This window comes from Adiantum capillus-veneris, chromosome 13 (assembly GCF_014529385.1).
Source record: "Adiantum capillus-veneris isolate H3 chromosome 13, ASM1452938v2, whole genome shotgun sequence".
NCBI lineage: Eukaryota > Viridiplantae > Streptophyta > Polypodiopsida > Polypodiales > Pteridaceae > Adiantum > Adiantum capillus-veneris.
Window position 1 is genome coordinate 98,526,567 of NC_140943.1, and position 22,362 is coordinate 98,548,928.

Genomic DNA, 22,362 nt, shown 5'->3' on the forward strand with positions numbered 1-22,362 from the left:
GCTTTTCTCCACCACTTTGGGTCCATGACCTTTGCAGGCTCCACGCAGAACAAACACGAAGACTTTGCCATTGCACCCATTCCACAATTATACATGCACTTTAATGTCTTGAGGTCACCTGCAAGATGCCACTGAACTTGAAAGTCTCCCCTTCCATCTAGACGTAGTACCTCTCCCTGGTTAGTCTGTCGATCAATCACCTCTGGAACATTAGTTTGATGGAACACCCAATATAGAATGTCATGATCTTCTTTCTTTACCTGCAACACAAAATAAGCACCAAAGATTAAGTATAGAGTCCCTATATCTTTGTGGTTCGTGAAAAAGAGCCATCTTTACACTAAAAAGTTTATACGTTTTCTGTAAATGACTGCTAGAATGATCAAGGCCAAGGCGATCATGTAAATTACAGTAAAGTTTAAGAATTCGAAAGGTGAAGCAAGGTTGACTATCTCTGCTGTCTCTGTAGCCTGCGGCGGCACCGCGGATGTACTTGACGGCGCCGTCTCTTTAACCCAGTGTGATAAAGTAAGTTCGGTTTCAAATGGGCGAATTTCTGCTGGCGGTAGGTTAATGGGGGGAACCTCATTAATTGGGCCAGGGGTTGAATGAGACTTAAGTATATGTGAACATTTGAGCTAGCTGAGAATCTCGCTTACCTCAAAAGCACCAAGCCACCATATGTTAGATTTTGATTGAACACTAAAATACAAAGGATCATCAGTGGGACACTTTGAGAGCTTTATTCATTAAAGTAATAGTAACATGCTCTAGATTCTTGTCTTTAACAAGCTCACACTCATCCAGTTTCAACACAAAATGTAATACCCCTCGTGACTCTTCAAATGTGATGTTGTAAAACTCCACCATTCTCTTCTGCAACATCTGCAGGTCCATTAAAATTGAACTCATCATATGCTATGTTTGCTCCACGGCCACTGTAAGTTTCTTTAATATGAAATGGCTGTCCAAGATATTCTCCCTGTGCGTCATTAAGTTGAAGCCTCTCTTTCCAAACACTTGAGGCTGATGGTAAAAGTTTGGACTTTATTCCCTTCTTAACAAAGATGGATGAGACAGATTTCTGTATAGCCGAATATCCTCTTTTTCTTACACCAAGTGAATCAAGTGTGCCTTGTATCTCTTTTGCAGGCACTGAGTTCTCCGAAATAAAGCGGTCCACTACATTTTGCTGTAGGACCTTAAACTTCTTGTCATGTACTATATCTGTTGCAAGGCTTCTACTTATAAGTGGCTTCAATCTCTTTCGTATATTAGCTTTGGGGTCAATGTTTTCCTTCTCAGGATAGATTGAATCTCTACATGAAGACAATGCATAAGTAAATAATAGAAAATTTACTTAGCTAACACTATTTAGACACATGAAAACAATGCATAACTAGAAAAACAAAAAATTTACTTAACTAAGACTATTTAATCAACCAAGAAACATCACCTTAATGCTCGGATTCTTTTCTTAAGACCTCCGGATGCAACCTGCAATGTTTCAAGATTGCACAATTTCTTCTTTCGGATACGACCACCCAAGATGGTGTCTTTCACTTGAAAACTTCGTACCTTTCCTTTCAGTTTCTGTATCTCTGTTTTGTGTTGCAAAATGGTAACCTGATCTGTAGAATGCAAATGTGAAAGACAAACAATCTCACATTGTTGAGCTTGGAGAATGCCCTTATAAGTTTCAGCTTGCCTTGTAAGAGATTTACAATAACCTAGAAGGCCGTTTTCTCCATCACCATCAAAGGTCAATAAGCTTGTAGGATTGACAAATGCTGGAGATGCATTAGTCATTGGATTTCTTAGGATAGAGAGAGCCTCTCGTCCAGATATCTATGTGTTTAGCTCCCTGAGCTCTGAGCGTGTCTATGGATGCATGAGGTATATGTGTGTTTGTTTTACTCCGCTTAATCAATGGTTGGTACTCGTTGTCCAAATTAATGTGAAGGTGATATTTGGCTCGTTTCTACGTAACATTTGTGCCATTTGAGGAGTGCTCCATTAGCCAAAGGTGCAGATTAATGAAAAGTGCGTAGTTGCTGCGGCTTCGTCCCTCCATGTTAGCCTCCTTCCCTTCATGTTGACGAGGTTCATTCAATGCAACTGAAAAGAAGGTTATCCCTCATCATTACGGACGAATGTTCAGAAGGGTAAAGAATCTACTAAGAGTACACTTTTTGAACTTTTACCATGACAGACCCGCCTCTATTATTCGCCATATTTTCTAGAGAGAGAGAGTGCGAAAAATACATTTTCTTAGAAGGCCCTCCAAATGACCTCCAAAATTTCCTAATGATGGATGCTTGTGTTGATGATGTGCTCTTGTGACTCGAATAAGATTGGAAAGTTAGCCTATGGTGGGCTTGATGTGTGTAGGAGTTTCTTGATTAGTGATTAGATTTAGTCTTGACATGGCAAATTTCTAATTGCATTGGAAAGGCATTCTCTTGATTCCTCTTATTCAATGTGTCCGATGACACTCTCACATTTAGTTGTGTGATGTCTCCATGCCCTAGCCAGTTGATTCTCTCTCTAGATTGATGATTTTGTTGGAGTTGGCTTATGCAATGACTACCTCTCTCTCTCTCTCTCTCTCTCTCTCTCTCTCTCTCTCTCTCTCTCACACACACACACACACACACACAGAGTTAGTTCTTAGAAGTTCTTAGACATATCTCAAAAGTGCTAAGAGGTGAAGCAACTACTTAGAAGTCCTTCACAGTGAAGCAGCTCCTTAGAGGTGCTTCACAATGCTCAATGGTGCTTAGAAAGTGCATAGAAGGAGATTCATAGTGCTTGCAAGATCATTATAAACTACTTAGTAAGTGGTTAGAAAGCAGTTTATTAGCATATAAGAGTGCTCATTGGTGCTTATAAAGTGCCTAAAAAGAGCTCCAAAGTGCTCTAAGGTGATTAGAAATGCTTAGCAAAGTGGTAGGAAAGCAGTGTATAAACTGCTCGGAAGGGCTTCATAGTGCTCAATGGTGCTTAGAAAGTGCTTAGAAATAGGTTCAAAGTGATATGAAATTATAAGAAAGCTCTTAGTAAGTAGTAAGAGGGCAATGTAGCAGCTGTTAAGAAGTGATTTTGAATGCTAAGTGGTGCTTAGAAAGTACTTAGAAGTTCTTAGAAAGAGCTACAAAGTGCTAAGAAGTGATTAGATAATGCCTAACAAGTGGTAAGAAAGTAGTGTAGCAACTACTTAGAAGTGCTTCGCAGTGCCCAATGGTGCTTAGAAAGTACTTTGTAGTGCTTCAAAATAGCTTCAAAGTGCTTACTAGGTGACTAGAAAGTGTTGACCAAGTGATTAGAAGGGAGTTTAGAAATTTGTTAGAAGTGCTTCATAGTGCTCAATGGTGCTTACAAGTGCTTAGAAAGATATTAGAGAGTGTGCTTTAAAAGTGCTTAGAGAGTGCTTGGTAGGTGTTGGGTAGTAATAAGAAAGTGCACGAACGTGCTTTGTAGGTGTTTCAAAAGTGCTTGCCAAGCATTCTAAATTTTCTTTTGATTGTTAATAATAAGTTGTATAGAAGCATTAAAGTCCATTTAAGTGCATTCAAGAATGATCATGTTCTATGTTGTTTGGCATGAGAGGAAGGAGTCTTAACCATACACCGAGCGAACTTTATTGAGCAAATAGAAAAACCGAGCGAGACTTAGGGTGTGTGTGTGTGTGTGTGTGTGTGTGTGTGTGTGTGTGTGTGTGTGTGTGTGTGTGTGTGTTTATTTGTTGCAAACTTGTCACTCGATGAAGTTGCAATTATTGGGGTAGTCCATATCAAGTGGATATTCTTCCTGGAGAGATTCAAGAATACTTTAAAGGGGTTCATTTGTCAAAGGGCTCGCCCCGAGGGTAGCATGACCAACGGATGGCTTGTACAAGGGTCTCTTGTTCTCATCAGAGTGAATTTTTGGACTCAATTGATTCAGAGATGCCCCAAATGCATGTGGACACCTGAGGTCAACATCAAGGTGATAGGGAATGAGATGCAGGGACAAGGAATCATTAGGAAGATGGATATCACAATGCGAGAAAAGGTTATGGGATTTTTCCTTCTCAACTCAGACATCATGCAAAAGTGGTTAGAGAGGTACAAAGGGGAAAATAAATAAAGCTTGACAGATCACTTGCAATTCAAGAGCAACCGTGCCACTAGAAACCTTTATTTTCCAGATCATCTTCAAAAAATTGCCTGACTTTTCAACTAGGTGGCAGTTAAATGCGAAAATCTTAGAGGAAAAGAGGAACGGGGTGTTGAATACTGAAGAGGAAGAGGAGATGTCAAGGGGTTGTGATTGGCATGTAAATATTCACAACTTCCTTTTCCAGCTCCACATGATCACATTACTTTAGTAACTTTAAGTTTGTTTCAATTTTGTGACTGCAGTATCACAAATATGGAGCTTTGTGGTCGCATGGAGACACTTTAGAGTGCAAAGGATAGAGGAACGAAGGGTCACCTTTGATAGTGGCATTAGGGCAAGCTTTGTCCAAGAAAGTAGGAGTAGTGCCAAGGATGGAGCACAGAGACTAGACAACTTGAATACTTTGGCAACATCCAAGACATCTTGAAGATTAGCTTTGGGAAGTTTGATATTTTTATCATTGATGTCAAGTGGTTCAAAGTTATTACCAGCGGCCCTAATCCAACTGTGTGCGAAGATAAGAGTGGATTGATTCAAAGCGGTTGTGGACAGTTGCGCGGGATACGTTTGTACTTTCGCAGCATTGTGAACAAGTTGTGTTCATAATAGATCCACTATGGAGAGAAAATGATGAAAAATATATGTTTAAACGACGTTGCTCTATGTTGTTCAAGTTGCTCCACGGAGCAAGCAAGTGTGTGAAGGATTGGAAGTTGAGGTTGAAGAGCTTCATGAACAAAGTGCACAGCCGGCGGATGATGTAAGTTTGGATTTTGAGCTGGAGGTCAGTGGTGAGCAGATGCTTGAACCTAGAAATGAGCTTTTAAATACTAAAGTTGATGCGAAGAGCGAGACAAAGAAGTGGATTTTGATGATCAAGATGCACAAGTACAAATTGAGATAGACATCTTTGGTGCATCACCTCTCATAGAAGATGAGAGATTGACTATTGGTTTTTGCTAGGAACTCTTTTGTGAAACTCTTTTAATTAGTCTACAACACTACATAGGTTTAATGAGTTGTGTTGCAGCTTTGTTTTTTTGTTATTTGCATTGCTTAAGCTTTTCTTTTGTAAAATAATGTATTGTATCTATGTTATTTGTGTATCTATAGCCATGGTCGATGACGACGATACATACTCTCCTAGTTTTAGTTTTCCTATCACTCCGACTGGCCTGTCACCCGAGTAGATGAGCTCCTTTTAGCCACAATTCACATCAGAGCAGGTTACTTAATCATAGAACCTTTGAGTAGCTGGTTCCTCTAGGCCTACTACAGTCGTCCCTACGTCGGACTAGTGTGTCCCATACACCGACGAGCCCTACACCTTAGTCGAGTGTGTCCCCTACATCGACGACTGGTGGAGGCGATGGTTGTTGTGGTAGTGGTTCAACCGATCTGTCCACACCACCGAGAGAGCGTCCACCAGTCTCTTTAGTAGACAGTTCACCGATTGGCACACTACGTACACCTTGTGGATCATACGTGCATGATCATAGCAAGGTGTACAAGAGTAGGGATGGGGCTGCTGTGGCAGATAGGGTCTAAAAGGCCATGTGATAGAGGATTCGGCAGCTCTATATATTTCAATTTGGCCACACTGTGATAGAGATTTGGGATAATCAAGATGATGAAAGGAAGAATTACATTGTCGAGGCTATTCACAGAGAGTACAGGCCGGCAGAGGGGTATGATCCAATCTCAAATGACTGGATTTTGAGCGTGTCAATTGCCACAATGTCACACCATTGGTCAGAGGCAAAAGACAGGTACAAGAACAACAATCCAAAGCCGGCATGGTTGGACGCAGAGGAGTGGGCGGGGATTGCACGAGAGACACAAGACAATCCTTAGAGATTTTAGCAACAGAAAGATGCAGCCATAGCACATTTAGAGTCTGCTGGAGCGTCACATCTTGGGAGTAGAGACTATGACACTCGGCATGAATTTGTAAGTAGTATATATATGCTTTAAATCGTTAAAAATGTATATGCTATTTGAAGATTTATCTTATGATTAATTGTTATTTTTGTGGGAAGTTTCTGTGATGCGTCCTCCGACACGCTGAGAGGAGAAGTATGGAAACAAGCAATGACTTGTGGCCCTTTTGACCCAACTTCGAGAGGTGGGAGAGATCGTTGATTGGGAGGCATTGCCGTGAGGGTGACATCTTCCATATATATGTTATATTTTGTAGTTGCAGTCTTCTTGATACAGTTGTGCTTATTTATTGTATACATGTACATTTTCATGCTTATGTTTATGATTTTGCATTTTGTTTACGATTATGATTATGGTATGACAATCAGATTATGGTTATGGTTTTGCAATTATGGTATGGTTATGGTATGGCATAGAGGTTATGGTTATGGTTTAGCAATAAGTTATGGTTATGGTTTTGCAATGATGGTATGGTTGTTATGGTTATGGTATGACAAGCAAGTTATGGTTATGGTATGGCAAGCAATTTATATTTATGGTTTTCCAAATATGTTTGGCAATCATGTTATGATTATGATTTGGCAATCAAGTTATGGTTATGGTTTTGCAATTATGGTTAGGCTATTATGGTTATTATATGATAAGGAGGCTATGGTTATGGTATGACAAGTAGGTTATGGTTATGGTATGGCAAGTGGGTCATGTTTATGGTTTTGCAAATATGGTTTGACAATCACGTTATAGTCATAATTGCGATTTTCAAATCATGTTTTAATTATGGCTATAGAATCTTCATGCCATTGTCCCTATGGTTTGGGAGTCAACATTATGGTTATGCTTTTGGAAACTTATCATGTTTAAGCTTTTGGTTTTGTGGTTTTGTTATGCTTATAATTTTGCTAATCTGTACACACTCACACTTCATCGTCAAACTGTAGGTGGAGTGTGGTTGCTTGTGCACTCTTTCTTTGGGCAAAAAGGGTTGTTTTTTGGTGCTGCAATACATGCAGCATCAATTCTCAGCCCTCTCTATCCAAAAAAACTTTTGTTGGTTTTTTCACCGATACAAGTATCGGTATATGCGTTATAATGCACCTCGAAATAGGCATCGATATAAAATAGTTAATTTTTGACGTCTATTTCAGCGCATATACCGGAGTGTGTTTCATTGCGTGTTCTGACGGTGACTATACCGGTGTCTATTCTGATGATACGATGCCGATGGTTATTTTGACGCTTATACCGGTGTCTATACCGATGATACGATGCCGATGGTTATTTCGACGCCTATTCCAAGGCTTTTTACTTTTAAAACAAGCTTTGAGTTGTCGGTATCCGTGTCGATTTTTGTGCAACGTGTTGTAGTGATTTTCTTTTGTCTGCAATCTTTCAAAGCATAGTTTTTATGGTTTTGTGGTGTATGAGAAACTATCCACCTGTAGAAATATGCGGTACCAATACGTATAAAGGACATGATAACTGGGGATGTGGAACTCACAGTCCAAGACACAGATATGGGGGATCATGCCCTCCTCAAATTATGAAAAGGTTCTAAAATATTACAAATGTAAAAAAAATATAACTTGAGAGAGAGAGAGAGAGATGGCACATATGCAAATGTTTAAGCAGGAATTTGAAAGATGCCACGCCACTAAGTCTAGTAAAACATGAAGGTCCAAAGAGTGAAAGGGAGGCAAATATGTAGAGCAACAGCCAACGAACTAGTATGGGGCAGTTAGCTAATTGTTGAGTGTGAAGTGGTTGTGTAGGGTTAGATCTAACGTGAAATGTATACATTTTTGCAATAGATTATGTCTATAATGTATTGTTTTGAATAAAATTTTCTAAAATCAACACTTTATGTTTATTAGAAGTATTTTGATAGTGTATCTTTAAGGCAACTCTTGGAGTGAGAGAGAGAGAGAGAGAGAGAGAGAGAGAGAGTTGGAAAGAGATAACAACCCTTTAATTTAAATAAGATCTCTTTCTTTAGGTAATAGTATTTGTTAAAGAAGAAGGATTTTTGAAACAAACCTTGTATTCATTTGGAGTAATTGGTCTAAATTTCTTAATATAAAGTGTTTCTAAGTGGTTTGCTTTGTCCTTTTTTAGACTCTATTAAAATATCAATTAGACTCTATTAAAATGATTTTGTATGAAGTTTTATGAGTTTTAGTATAAATATATATAAGGTATATAAAGTAAACAATGGATTCACATTTGGGTGGAGAGAGAGAGAGAGAGAGATGTAAGAATGTTAGGTGCAGCGGAATGAATGTTTGCGCTTTGCTCAAGATGACTGCTCCGAACTGTGCTAAAGGTTCCTTTTGTTCTTATGGAAGGTAGAGCCTTCCGTTCTTAATGAGAGATGCTATGATCACAAACAAAGTGAATGGACACTGTGCGTGCAAGTGTATGAGACTGAGAGATAGAGAGAGAAGAGAGATACGATACCAGAGACGTTGTAAAACCCTCCTCCGAAGGCGCCACTTTCGTCGGCGAGAGTAGTCTATTTATGATTGCACAAGCTGAATGCATGTGACTGCTGCAAGTCTAGGCTATGTCGACAATGACGATGGGGATGACGAACCGACACTAGGGCTGAAATCTACAATCTTTTATCTGCTGTCCAAAACACTATGGGCTGAAATCTGTGGCTAGTCCAAAAACGTTGATTTTGGGGCTGTTTTTTTATGATCTTTGTCGCTGAAAATCTGTAGGTTTAGGGCTGAAAACTGCTGGTCTTTCCGGGCTGAATCTGCTACTCTTTAGGGCTGAAGCTTGCTATGACCAAAAACGCTAGGCATGGGCTTGCTTGCGGTAAAGATCTGCTGATGCAAAAACGCTAAGGCAAGGGACTTGCTGGCGATGATGCAATGCTGAAAATGCAAGGCTGATTCAGATCAAGAAAATGCTAGGTTGAGTCTTGCTTGGAGGAGAAAATGCCACCAAGGGAGGTTCTTGCTGAGAAGTTGCAAAAATGCTATTGGAAGAGGGCAATTCCGGCGAGAAAAAGGCCTGTAGAGTCTAGTGCTGGCGGCCAGTAGAAAAAACGCACGCAAGGATGATGAGATCTTGCAAAAATGCATGTGCAACAAGGTGCTCCGCGATGAAAATTCAGTTGTCCAATCGTTTGCCTGGTTGTTTGCAAAACACTCGCAGATCTACATAAAAATGCTGATGCTGGTTCTTCTTAGGAGGAGTACGTTCATTCAAGTGGTGTGCCCTCAACCCTTGTGACTGATACCATGTGAGAGTGCGCGTGTGCGGAAGTGTGATAGACGAGAGGAGAGAGAGACATAGAATCACACATCTGATGTACAAACAGGTCTTGTGGTTGATGGTAGTCATGAGGGGTTGATTGTCCCCTCCTCTCATACCTTGCGTTTGTGGTTTATTGTCTCTCTCTTCTCTCCTCTATCACATTTTGAGACACACGCGCTCTCACAATTGCTTCCATCCCCTGTCCCTCTCCGTCTCCCTCTCCCTGCATTTGTGAATGGCCAACTAACAATTGGCGCATCCCATTTATCACATAAACAACACAACCACGCATCCACAGCCGCATCCGAAGATGCATAAAGGGAAGGTGAGGAATGACGAGTTGATGTCCTGTAACAGTTTCTTTGCTTGGCAAGACTACAATTAAAAAAGGAAGAGACGCTTATAAGATTTTGAATGAATTGCATACTCCATTTTCCGCTACGCAAAAAACGCACGCAAGGATGATGAGATCTTGCAAAAACGCATGTGCAACAAGGTGCTCCGTAATGAAAATTCAGCTGCCCAATCGTTTGCCTGGTTGTTTGCAAAACATTGGCAGATCTATATAAAAACGCTGATGTTGGTTCTTCTTGGGAGGATTACCTTCATTCGAGTGGTGTGTCCTCAACGCTTGTGACTGATACCATGTGAGAGTGCGCGTGTGCGGAAGCGTGATAGAGGACAGGAGAGAGAGACATAGAATCACACATCTGATGTACAAACAGGTCTTGTGGTTGATGGTAGTCATGAGGGGCCGATTACCCCCTCCTCTCATACCTTGCGTTTGTGGTTTATTGTCTCTCTCTTCTCTCCGCTATCACGTTTCCGGACACACGCGCTCTCATAGTTGCTTCCATCCCCTCTCCCTCTCCGTCTCCCTCTTCCTGCATTTGTGAATGCCCAACTAACAATTGGCGCATCCCATTTATCGCATAAACAACACAACAACGCATCCACAGCCGCATCTGAAGATGCATAAAGGGAAGGTGAGGAATGCCAAGTTGATGTCCTCTAATCGTTCATCCTCTACTCGCTCTCTTTTTAAAAAACCCAATAGTTTGGAGATACCCTCCTTAGATTTCCTTCCCCCCACCCAGCATGCCTTTGGCTCTCTACTGTCTACAACCTTGCGTATGCCTTCCTAGCAACCTCTACCTGTGGCTTGTGTGCCTTCTCCCAAGCAGCTCCTCCTCAACTCCTTTGCGCCTTCTCCCTTGCAGTCAACTTCAGCGCGCGCACACACACACACACACACACACACACACACACACACACACACGGAGAGAGAGAGAGAGAGAGAGAGAGAGAGAGAGAGAGAGAGAGAGAGAGAGAGAGAGAGAGAGAGAGAGAGAGAGAGAAAGAGAGAGAGAGAGAGAGAGAGAGAGAGAGAGAGAGTTGCAAGGCAATGTAGGTAGGGATGCCCTACAAGCAAGAGGTGATGCAGAGACAGAGATGGCTCACAAGGTAGAGGTGAATGAAAAATCTCTCTCTCTCTCTCTCTCTCTCTCTCTCTCTCTCTCCAATATTCAGACAGTTTGGATGTCGGCCTTCTCCAACTTCTTCCACATATGCATGTGTTCAAGATTATCAGGAGGACCCTTTCCATACACCCTTCTGGATCTCCAACTATTTCTTTTTCAAAATGTGTAAGACCTACTAATAATTTCTTTGCTTGGCAAGACTACAATTAAAAAAGGAAGAGATGGTGAGCTTATAAGATTTTGAATGAATTGCGTACTCCATTTGCCACTACGCATAGAGATGCAATGCAGCAACAAGCAATGGGACTAGACTTGCATAGGAATCAAAGAAAGATTACCTTGTTATTTACACCTGAAGCACATTGAGCGGTGAGCGAGCTCAAGCATCTTATGTCGAATGCATCTGTACTTAATGTTATAGCTGCAAAGAATCATTTTTGCAGCGTACGCTCACACCCAACCCCTAAATTCAATCAAATGCGGGTAAACTCTCCAAGATATTTCAAGCAATGAACTTGTCTAGAAAGAGATTCAAGATCCTCTCCTTAAGTCCAAGATCCTCTCCCTAAGTCCATGTAGATGCTCGTGTAAGCAAGTGATGTGACGTGTCAAGGTCAAGTGGTTAATGTTTGTCCACCCAAGATGGTCTAGAAGTGTCGGAAACCCGTATGCCATGAGCATGGCCATATCTCGTGTGAACTTCTTTGATGAGTGCATAGGTGTGTCCATAGAAAACCACAAGTCATTAGCTCCTCTGGAGTGCGTAACCGCCAAATGATGACTGGAATGAATGGATGATGATCAAGCCGATGTCAAAGATACTGTGTACTGCAACAATCATTGAGAGACTGCATGGACCACCACGAGATGGTGTCCTGGCAGGAGGTAACTTCATCCTCTTTGAAAAACGCAAGCCAAAAGGCTGCTATCCACCCAAAAACGCAACTACAAGGTGATGAAAATGCTGCTGTCCAACAATTTTTAGCGTGCTCATATGCTCCCGGCAGGGTCTGTAATGGTGTAGAGGATGTAGGGAGGGTGGGGAATCAATGTCAAAGCCCCTGGTGGGCTGAAAACATAGAAAATAGCAGTGGAAGTATGGCTGAAATCTGATAATCTGAAGAGGAACAGGATGTGAAAGGCAAGATTTAGGGTTGCAAAGGTGAGTGTTGCCCTCTTGCTACAAAAACGAACAGTTGTTCAAAAACACAGCTCCCCAAAAAATGCTAGGGGCAGACAAAAATGCTAATGAAAGAGGGCATTTCCGACGAGGAAAAGGCATGTAGAGTCTAGTGCTGGTAGCCAGTAGCAAAAACGCAAGCAAGGATGATAAGATGTTGCAAAGATGCATGTGCACCAAGGTGCTCCGTGATGAAAATGCAATTGTCCGATCGTTTGCCTAGTTTTTTGCAAAATGTTAGCAGATCTACATAAAAGCGTTGATGCTGGTTCTTCTTGGGAGGAGTACCTTCATTCGAGTGGTGCGCCCTCAACACTGGTGACTGATACCAAATGAGAGTGCGCGTGTTCGGAAGCGTAATAGAGGAGAGGAGAGACATACATAGAATCACACATCTCATGTACAAACAGGTCTTGTGGTTGATGTTAGTCATGAGGGGCTGATTGCCCCCTCCTCTTATACCTTACGTTTGTGGTTTATTGTCTCTCTCTTCTCTCCTCTATCACGTTTCCGGACACACACACACTCTCATATTTGCTTCCATCCCTCTCAATCTCCGTCTCCCTCTTCTTGCATTTGTGAATGCCCAACTAACAATTGGCGTATCCCATTTATCGCATAAACAACACAACCACGCATCCGCAGCCGCAACGCAAGATGCATGATGGGCAATTGAGGAATGCCGAGTTGATGTCCTATTTACAATTGCTTTGCTTGGCAAGGCTACAATTAAAAGAGGAAGAGACATTGAGCTTATAAGATTCTGAATGAATTGTGTACTCCATTTGCCGCTATGCATAGAGATGCAATGCAACAGCAAGCAATGGGTTTGGACTTGAATAGGAATCAAAGAAAGATTACCTTGTTATTTCCACCTAAAGCGCATTGAGCGGTGGGCAAGCTCAAGCATCTTATGCCGAATGCATCTATACTTAATGTTATAGCTGCAAAAAATCATCTTTGCACCATACCTCACACCCAACCCCTCAATTAAATCTAATGCGGATAAACTTTGGCAGATATTCCAAGCAATGAACTTGTCTAGGAAGAGATCGAAGATCCTCTCCCTAAGTCCATGTAGATGCTCGTGTAAGAAAGTGATCTCACGTGTCAAGGTCAAGTGGTAAATGTTTGTCCACCCAAGATGGTAAATGGTGGTAAATGTTTGTCCACCCAAGATGGTGGTGTTTTCTCTAGGAATGTCAGAATCCTGTATGCCATGAGCATGACCATATCTCGTGTGAACTCCTTTGATGAGTGCATAGGTGTGTCCATAGCAAATCACAAGTCACCAGCTCATCTGGAGTGCGCAACTGCCGAATGATGACTGGAATGAATGGATCTCCCAAGGACTGTACGCTTGTAGATGATCAAGCCGATGTCGAAGATACCGTGTAGTACAACAGTTATTGAGAGACCGTACGGACCACCACAAGATGGTGTTTTGGCAGGAGGTAATTTCATCCTCTGTGAAAAACAAAAGCCAAGAGGCTGTTGCTTACCCAAAAACGCAACTGCGAGGTGATGCAAATGCTGTTGTCCAGCAATTTTCAACGTGCTCGTACGCTCCTAGCAGAGTCCGGAACAGTGTACATGGTGTAGGGAGGGTGGGGAATCAATGTCAGAGCCCCTGGTGAGGTGAAAATGGAGAAAACAGTAGTGGAAGTATGGCTGAAATCTGATGATCTTAAGAGGAACAAGATCGGCAAGGCACCGTATGTAGAGTTGGTGTGGAAGGCAAGATCTAGGGTTGAAAAGCTGAGCGCTCTCCTCTTGCTACGAAACCGGTACAGTTGTCCAAAAACACAGCTCCCCAAAAATTGCCAAGGGTAGATGAAAAGGCTAATCAAAGAGGGGCATTTCCGGCGAGCACTCTCACAGTTTCTTCCATCCCCTCTCCCTCTTCGTCTCCCTCTTCCTACATTTGTGAATGCCCAACTAACAATTGGTGCATCCCACTTATCGCATAAACAACACAACCACGCATCCAGAGCTGCAACGCAAGATGCATGAAGAGCAGGTGAGCAATGCCGAGATGATGTCTTGTCAACGATTGCTTTCCTTGGCAAGACTCCAATTGAAAAAGGAAGAGATAGTGAGCTTATAAGATTCTGAATGAATTGTGTACTCCATCTACCACTATGCATAGAGTAGCAAGCAACGGGGTTGGACTTGCATAGGAATCAAAGAAATATTACCTTGTTATTTCCACTTGAAGCGCATTGAGCGGTGGGCAAGCTCAAGCATCTTATGTCGAATGCATTTGTACTTAATGTTATAGCTGTAAAGAATGATCTTTGCAGCGTACGCTCACACCCAAACCCCTCAATTCAATCAAATGCAAGTAAACTCTCCAAGAGATTCCAAGCAACAAACTTGTCTTGAAAGAGATCGAAGATCCTCTCCCTAAGTCCATGTAGATGCTCGTGTAAGGTAGTGATCTAACGTGTCAAGGTCAAGTGGTAAATGTTTGTCCACCCAAGATGGTGGTGTTTTCTCTAGAAATGTCGGAATCCTGTATGCCATGAGCATGGCCATATCTCGTGTGAACTCCTTTGATGAGTACATAGGTGTTTCCATAGCAAACCACAAGTCACCATCTCATTTGGAGTGCGCAACTGCCGAATGATGATCGGAATGAATGGATCTTCCAAGGACTGTACGCTTGTAGAGGATCAAGTAAGGACCACCACAAGATGGTGTTCTGGCAGGAGGTAGCTTCATCCTCTGTGAAAAACACAAGCCAAGAGGTTTCTGTTTACCAAAAAACGCAACTCAAGTGATGAAAATGCTGTTGTCCAACGATTTTCAGCATGCTCATACGCTCCAAGCCGAGTCCGGAACAGTGTACATGGTGTAGGGAGGGTGGGGAATCAATGTCAGAGCCCCTGGTGAGCTAAAAAAAAGGGAAAACAGCAGTGGAAGTATGGCTGAAATCTGATGATCTTAAGAGGAACAAGATCGGCAAGGCATCGGATGCAGAGTTGGTGTGAAAGGCAAGATTTAGGGTTGAAAAGTTGAGCGTTGTCCTCGACCAAAATCGCATGGATGCCTCCTTGCTTCCAACTTCTCATACATCCTGATTACTTTGCACTTCGCTCTTACTATAGCCGCAATCCAAAACTGAGCCTCTTACCCGGGTCCCATACCAAGCAATGATGCCCATGGTTTTTCCCGCATAGTTGTTCACTAAACACTACTGACTATCTCAGCACACCTCGACACCCGTTATTCCTGCAAAATTACCACAAAAGGCAGTGCTGGTGGACCCGAATTTTCACGTAATCCGCAAGCACCATGCATCATAACCACCAGGCCATATCCCAAGCAACCTTATGTTATCCTTTGTATTTTAATGACCGACCAATGCGAGGTTCCTAAAATCATCTTCGCTAATCCAAAGCATATTTCATATGGTCGTAACTGACCTTGCCGCATATTCCAGTCACCCATCAAAACGAGCACTTTTTGGGTCGGAAAATCAAGCATCCTCATCCCCATTAGGCTTTCCATAGGGTCCTCATCGACCTTCATGCACCTTTGCGCAAACACGAGCGTCTGCTCTTTTTCACTACTCCCTATCCTTGTTTTAAACTCATCACCAAACATCTTCCTCTGGCCATACCTTTTCTTTAACACCACCCATGACACATGTAGCCTCTCCTCCATAGCCGCACTCCGATTCTCTACCCGGCTTTCATCACAACCGTCATCAGCCAAAACGCAAACATCATTAGCTAAGTGGATTAGCATTGTCCTTGTTTTCTCACCTAGAAATTTATGTCCTGTCCAAAATGCATGTGTCCAAAGGCCTTTGCTTGCCCATGTCCTAGACATCCAATACATTCTCTAACTCAATGGAATCCGCACAAATCTCCAGCTGAATATGGGGGGGCTTATCTCCAAGCTCTCGTGTTTTCATCGGATTATTCTTGGCAGTATAAGGCCATGATCTGGTGGAGAAAATGCAATACTTGTGTGCAAACTAGTGGAGGCAAGGGAGCTATTAGTGAAGGATCTAACAGGAAGTTCTGGTCCTTATATCAAGCTCATCATTGGGTGCAAAAGAACAACCCAATGAAGGTGGTCGTTCCATGAAGAATTTGGATCAGTCCGGAATGCATATGCCTTGCCAACAAGGGCTGCTATCTTTAACCAATTTGCAGGTGGAAAATGTGAGGGAGCAAAGTGAAAAGAGTAAATGCCTGTAGCCTCTCCTCCATAGCCGCACTCCGATTCCCTACCCGGCTTTCATCACAACCGTCATTAGCCAAAACGCAAACATCATTGTACTTGTTTTCTCACCTAGAAACGTCCTGTTCAAAATGCATGTGTCGAAAGGCCTTTGCTCGCCCATGTCCTAGATATCCAATACATTCTCTAACTCAATGGAATTTGCACAAATCTCCAGCTGAATATGGGGGCGCTTATCTCCAAGCTCTGGTGTGTTTTCATCGGATTATTCTTGGCAGTATAAGGCCATGATCTGGTGGAGAAAATGCAATACTTGTGTGCAAACTGGTGGAGGCAAGGGGGCTATTAGTGAAGGATCTAACAGGAAGTTCTAGTCCTTATGTCAAGCTCATCATTGGTCACAAAAGAACAACCCAATGAAGGTGGTAGTTCCATGAGGGATTTGGCTTAGTCGGGAATGCATATGCCTTGCCAACAAGGGCTGCTATCTTTAACCAATTTATAGGTGGAAAATGTGATGGAGCAAAGTGAAGAGAGTAATGCATGTAGCCTCTCCTCCATAGCCGCACTCCGATTCTCTACCCAGCTTTCAACACAACCGTCATCAGCCAAAACGCAAACATCATCAGCTAACTAGATTAGCATTGTACTCGTTTTCTCACCTAGAAACGTCCTGTCCAAAATGCATGTGTCGAAAGGCCTTTGCTGGCCAGTGTCCTAGGGTCCCATATTAGGCCTTTATGCCCATTGTCTTTCCCACATAACCCAGCTCGAGGGGTCACCGTCTCAACTCTAAGACTTTCACTGTCACACACCAGATCGTCGCGATTGTACATCGGACAAACCTCGCATACATCCACCATCATTAGGCCTCTCTCAGCCCTATTGCATGCCTGTTTGGTGGGCTCATGAGCCGAAAGAAGAGCCAACCCTTGCCACCACTCGTAATCCCGATAGCACTCAATCTTGATACATGGCTCAAAAAGGCGCTCCTTGCCCATCAGAGTTCATAATCAAGTGGGTCCAAAACTCGGTTCTTCCATCCCCGTGACCTCAACTTCACTTTAGTTTCGCTTCGAGAAAGCATCGGCTTCCAATACAACAAAACAAGCATACCCAAGGCTCTAGGTTCTATCGCCCAAAGCCGGCAAAACAATACATTTGCAAAAAAAAATCAATTGCTTGCTGACCAACAAAAAGTTTCAGGTTCGATACTTTCAAACCGCATACGTGCACCCCTAACAAGAACCCACAATTGTTGGCTACCTCGGTGCACCTCGACACCTGTTGTACTCGCAAGTCTATTGCAAAAGGAAGTTTTGTTGGACCCAAAATCTGGTGCAATTCGCAAGCACCACGCATTGTAACTGCCAAGTTGTACCCCAAGCAACCTTCAGTATTAATGACCGACCCATGCAAGGTTCCTAAAACCATCTTTGATAATCCAAAACATATTGCATTTGGTCGTAACTGACCTTGCAGCATATTCCAGTCACCCATCGAAATGAGCACCTTCAAGCTCAGAAAAACCAGCATCGTCAGCACATCAGGCTTTCCATATGGTCCTCATCGACCATCGTACACCTTTGCGCATACACGAGTGTTTGCTCTTTTTTTCTACTCATATCGCCATTCCAAAAGACCTCGATGGTTGGCACAAAGCATCTTCCTCTGGCCATACATTTTCTTTAACGACACTCGTGATACCTGTAGCCTCTTGAGTCTCTTCCATAGTCGCACTCCGATTCTCTATCCAACTCTCATCACAACGGTCACCAACCAAATTGCAAACATCATCATCTAATGGGTTTAGTATTGCACCCTTTTCCCACCTAGAAACCTCCTGTCCAAAAAAGACGCGTTGAGAGGCCTTTGCTGGCCCATGTTCCACACATCCGATACATTTTCTAGCTCAACAGCACAAAACTCAAATTTAACAGGGGGGGCCTCTAGGGCTTCAACCTTATCACACATTAACTGGTGACTTAAATTCTTGCATAGGGATTTGAGATGTACAATGCCCTAGCAGAGAGAGGAGCATCTGCAATAGAAACAATCTAGAGCAGGCCAAGCTGTCCCTAGACATCTATCAGGAAACAACACTACAGTCCACAAGAAACTGGTGCCATCGCCTGCAAAGGGATTATGTATGCGAAGTCGCCCGGTCTCCGTAGATCCAGGCGTGTTGTTCCATTGAGGAGTTTTGTAGGTCTTTTTTTCCATTCTAGGCAAGTACCAAGTTCGCGTAATTTGTAGGGGCTACACTATAACAAGCTTTTAGAATGTTGATGTATGTAAGTTGATCTAGCTCAATGCCAACCTGGTGCATTTGCTCAGGTTGGCAATGTGCAAGAGGAACAAATCTGCTTCAAGCCAACTCCCCTGCTGAGCATATGTTCCAATCATCATATTCTATAACACAACATTCCAAACCGGCACTCTTTTGAACACATTAAAGGCATCTGTAAGCTTTTGACACTGAACATACATCTCCACAAGACTGCACATCACAACAAATTTGCTTCAAGCCCACTCTTCGTAATATGCTTGTGAATGCATTTTCCTTTACTGAGAAATTGCAAACTTGCATAGGCTTCAAGTGCAACAACAAAGACTTGTCCGTCCATGTGCAAGCCCGACTTCCACACTGAGTAATAATGTCTGATTGCCTCCTCACTATTCTCAGCTTTGCATGCGCAGATATAATTGCACTCCAAGAAAAAACATAGAATGTTGATGTATGTAAGTTGATCTGGCTCCATGCCAACCTGTTGCATTTGCTAAAATGCCTGAAGGGCCTCTTGCACATCGCCATGCTGAGCAAATCCAGCAATCACACCATTCCATGTTACATTATTCGGTTTTATGTCCATATCTTGCATCTGCTGTAGGACACAAATTGCCTCTTGCATTTTGTGCACAATCTCAAATTACAGCATTCTAAGTCTGAATGTTAGGTTGCAGACCCTTGCGCTTCATATTTTCAGTCAGTGCAATAACCCATGATGCTCCTTCAGATACAATACCATCTTTTCATTTGCAATTTGGAGAAATTTAGTTGTACTCCACTTAAAAATATTCGGGTGTTGCAATTGAAAAACACTTTCGGAGATTCATGTGAGCTAGGTTGCCATGCCTAAATGATCCTTAACTGCCCTAACAAGCTCTTCCACAGATCCATTAAGTGACAGAATATCCCACTGCACTACACATGAAAGTTAACACACACAAGCCCTAAGCTTATGGTATACAAAAAAAGAAGAAAGTTATATTCAATAAGAGGTTATGAAAAGCAGAAATGCAGTATGTAAGCATGTCCTAAGGTTGTATGACCCTTTTGAAGATGCCGTAGGTTGCTAGATATGTTAAAGAGGGTTCTTCACTAAATATGTTATTTGAACATGCATTCGATCTAAGACTACCATTATAGACCACCATAATATGCACTCTTGAAAAACTGTTTTACTTGCATCTTTGCGTCTATCAGGGTTGGATAGGAACTCAAACATGACATACGGTAGAGCAAGCAGCCAGAAGGATGATCTGGCACTGAGGATCATTCTGAAAGTGTTAATATAGGGGTTCATAAGAGGAGCTTTCCTCAGTTTTTCCTTTGAAATCTCCCATCAGAGTAACCCACCCCAATGAGGAGCTCACATTGCAGCAAAGTTGCTTTGTCATGCTCTACCCCAACTTCAGGAGTGCTACTTTGCCTACTTCCTCACTTCCAAGCCCTGCACTCATATAAACACATTGTAAGCTGGGCTCCACACATCACGCACATTATGTGCACATACCATGCAGATGGCTGAATTGCTGCACCTCCTATTGAACCTTTTAGTGCTTCTCACCTCTGCCTGACAAGGTGTTGGCTATAAGAATAGCATGCCATGCACACTGCCTTTTCAAGGTTGCTAACCATCTTTGAGCACCGAAAGCTGTACCACTCATCACCAATGGCCTATAAGGATGCTGATGAATGCTATTATCAAATTCAAAGTGTTCTATCCCAAGTTATCTGAGAAAACATTGTTACATTTTTTGCTTGGAATAGTACTTGGTTTGTACTGTTGCATTGTTACATTTCTAGCATACATCAGAATTTTCCTTTGAGAGTGAATCACCTTTGACAATCCATTAGGTAGCAACTGGATCAGGCAACCCGCTGGCCTTTTCCGACATTTGTGTGCTATTGATGGTAAATCTCCTGGCAGGTTGTCGACAGAAACGTTGACCACAGCCCACGTACCCTCACTTACCATCTTACAGAAGCTAAGGAAGTAGACTTGGTGAGTTGGTACAATTGGGGAAGGCACTTGGATATCAGCAAACATCTACATGTTAAGATGCAAAGCAATATGAGTTATGTTTTTCCTGACGATTTGCGTCCACATAATTGCCTTTGCATATACACATTTTTGTAGTTTTTTTGCCATACACAACTCATGCTGTTAAGGTTAAGATATGCATAGAACGTTGCATACCAGGTGAAAGACACCAACTTGGGGTAATTGGGCTATTTCTCCCATATTAGATTTGGTAACAATGCAAGGAAACAGCTCCATCCAGCGTTTCTGAGACTTTGCCATGAAGATCACACTATCAAAGCATATTCTTCTTGATTGCACAAAGCTTGTTTATCAGCAAGATAATTAGTCGAAACTTAACTTACCATATTTAGGAAAGACTCCATCACAAAGTGTGCATTAGCAGTTTGAATGAAGCGAAGCAGTTGAACGTAAGACTCCATCACAAAGTGTGCATTAGCAGTTTGAATAAAGCGAAGCAATTGAACGTCAGGTGCAGAGAAAAGTGGGAGAGAGAAAAGTCACGATGCCTCATCGCGCCTCTTCGCTGACGTGGCATAGCTGACCTTTGAGATTTTAAAAAATGATCATTGGGCTAACTGCCCTAAAGAAAAGCTAGAAAGCCATATTCATGAGAGCTTGATTTAAGTATGATAATTTGCACAAGGGAATAGCCACCTTGGTTGTAAAGAAGCAGGTGTTGAGGTTGAGGGAGGCGGGGGTGGCGACTGGGAAGCATCATTAACGGTGCAGGTGGCCGTGAGGATGCGTTCGGAGGTGAGGCCGACATCGCTGCAGGACCCATCAAAGCCGAAACTTGTTCTGTTACTATACACTAGGTGCCCATTACTATAGCCTATATAGACGTTGAGGTTCGTGTAGCTCACTGCAAATCTGTAGCCTATTGCCCCCCAGTCGGGCACGCAGCACGCTACAAAGAAGGTGCGGCTGTTGACTAGTCTGCCGTCCTTGCACTGGAACGGGCACGAGTAATTGAAGGCACACGTCGGGTCGTACTGTACAAAGCCAAGATTTTGAAAGAGACTCACTCAGACGGCCTGCACCATACCGGCCTGTCCTGCCACAATCAACATCGACGGAGTTGTAGCCGCCATTGCTGCTGCTTGCAGAAAGTGGTCACAACTTGTCCCAAGATGGGCATCATTGGCTGCGGGCAACCATGAACGAACAAGCGATAAGAGCAATTTTACCGCCACTACACATTGTCCCCCTTCAAGTTCAATCTCTGAGATTGCCCCACGTATACATAAAGCAAATTGAATCCTTAACTAATGCCCTACCAGCCTTACGAAGAAGGGTACAAAAAAGTAGAGAGAGACCCAGCGATGAAAACCTAGCGATGGGTTAGAGAGCAGGTTTTAGGCTCTAATCTAGGGCGTAACCTTTGAGGATACGCCCCTCCCACTCATCATGACGAACACCCAACGAGTTAACGTCCCCCAATGCGTGGCACCCATCAAATCATCTTCCCCATTGAAGTTTATTACTGCCTAACATGCCCGGAGCTCAACAGGTATTCAAACTCTCCCTTTTCTTAGAGGTTCTTCAAGGGCTAGCCCAGCGACTCAAAGCCTCCATCACTGCACGCGGAGATGGAGTCCCCTCGCCGACATTCCATCTCAAAACATCAGCAAAAAGAAGTAGCGAAGTTGATCGCCCAGGCCCCCACCAGCAGCACGATCTATTACCTGAGGATGTTCTCGAGGGAGAAAGCCATGAGCTTCTGCAGGAGGCCCTGCGCCAAGTAACAGAGGTAAGCCTCATGTTACATTAGCTTCTTCTCAAATAAGAAAGAAACTGAACGATCTAGAAG

General features: G+C 42.8%; 1 protein-coding gene across 1 annotated transcript; it reads right to left on the bottom strand.

Moving 5' to 3' along the window:
• Positions 1-18,184: 18,184 nt before the first annotated feature.
• LOC147444503 (homeobox-leucine zipper protein ROC1-like) lies at positions 18,185-21,955 on the bottom strand. The gene is made up of 4 exons (XM_086527097.1): positions 20,894-21,955; positions 20,706-20,801; positions 20,346-20,555; positions 18,185-19,955 (listed from the first exon to the last, which is right to left on the bottom strand). The coding sequence occupies exons 1-4, from the start codon at positions 20,969-20,971 to the stop codon at positions 19,935-19,937; spliced, it is 405 nt and encodes a 134-aa protein (XP_086383223.1). The 5' UTR covers positions 20,972-21,955; the 3' UTR covers positions 18,185-19,934.
• Between the last annotated feature and the right edge of the window lie 407 nt (positions 21,956-22,362).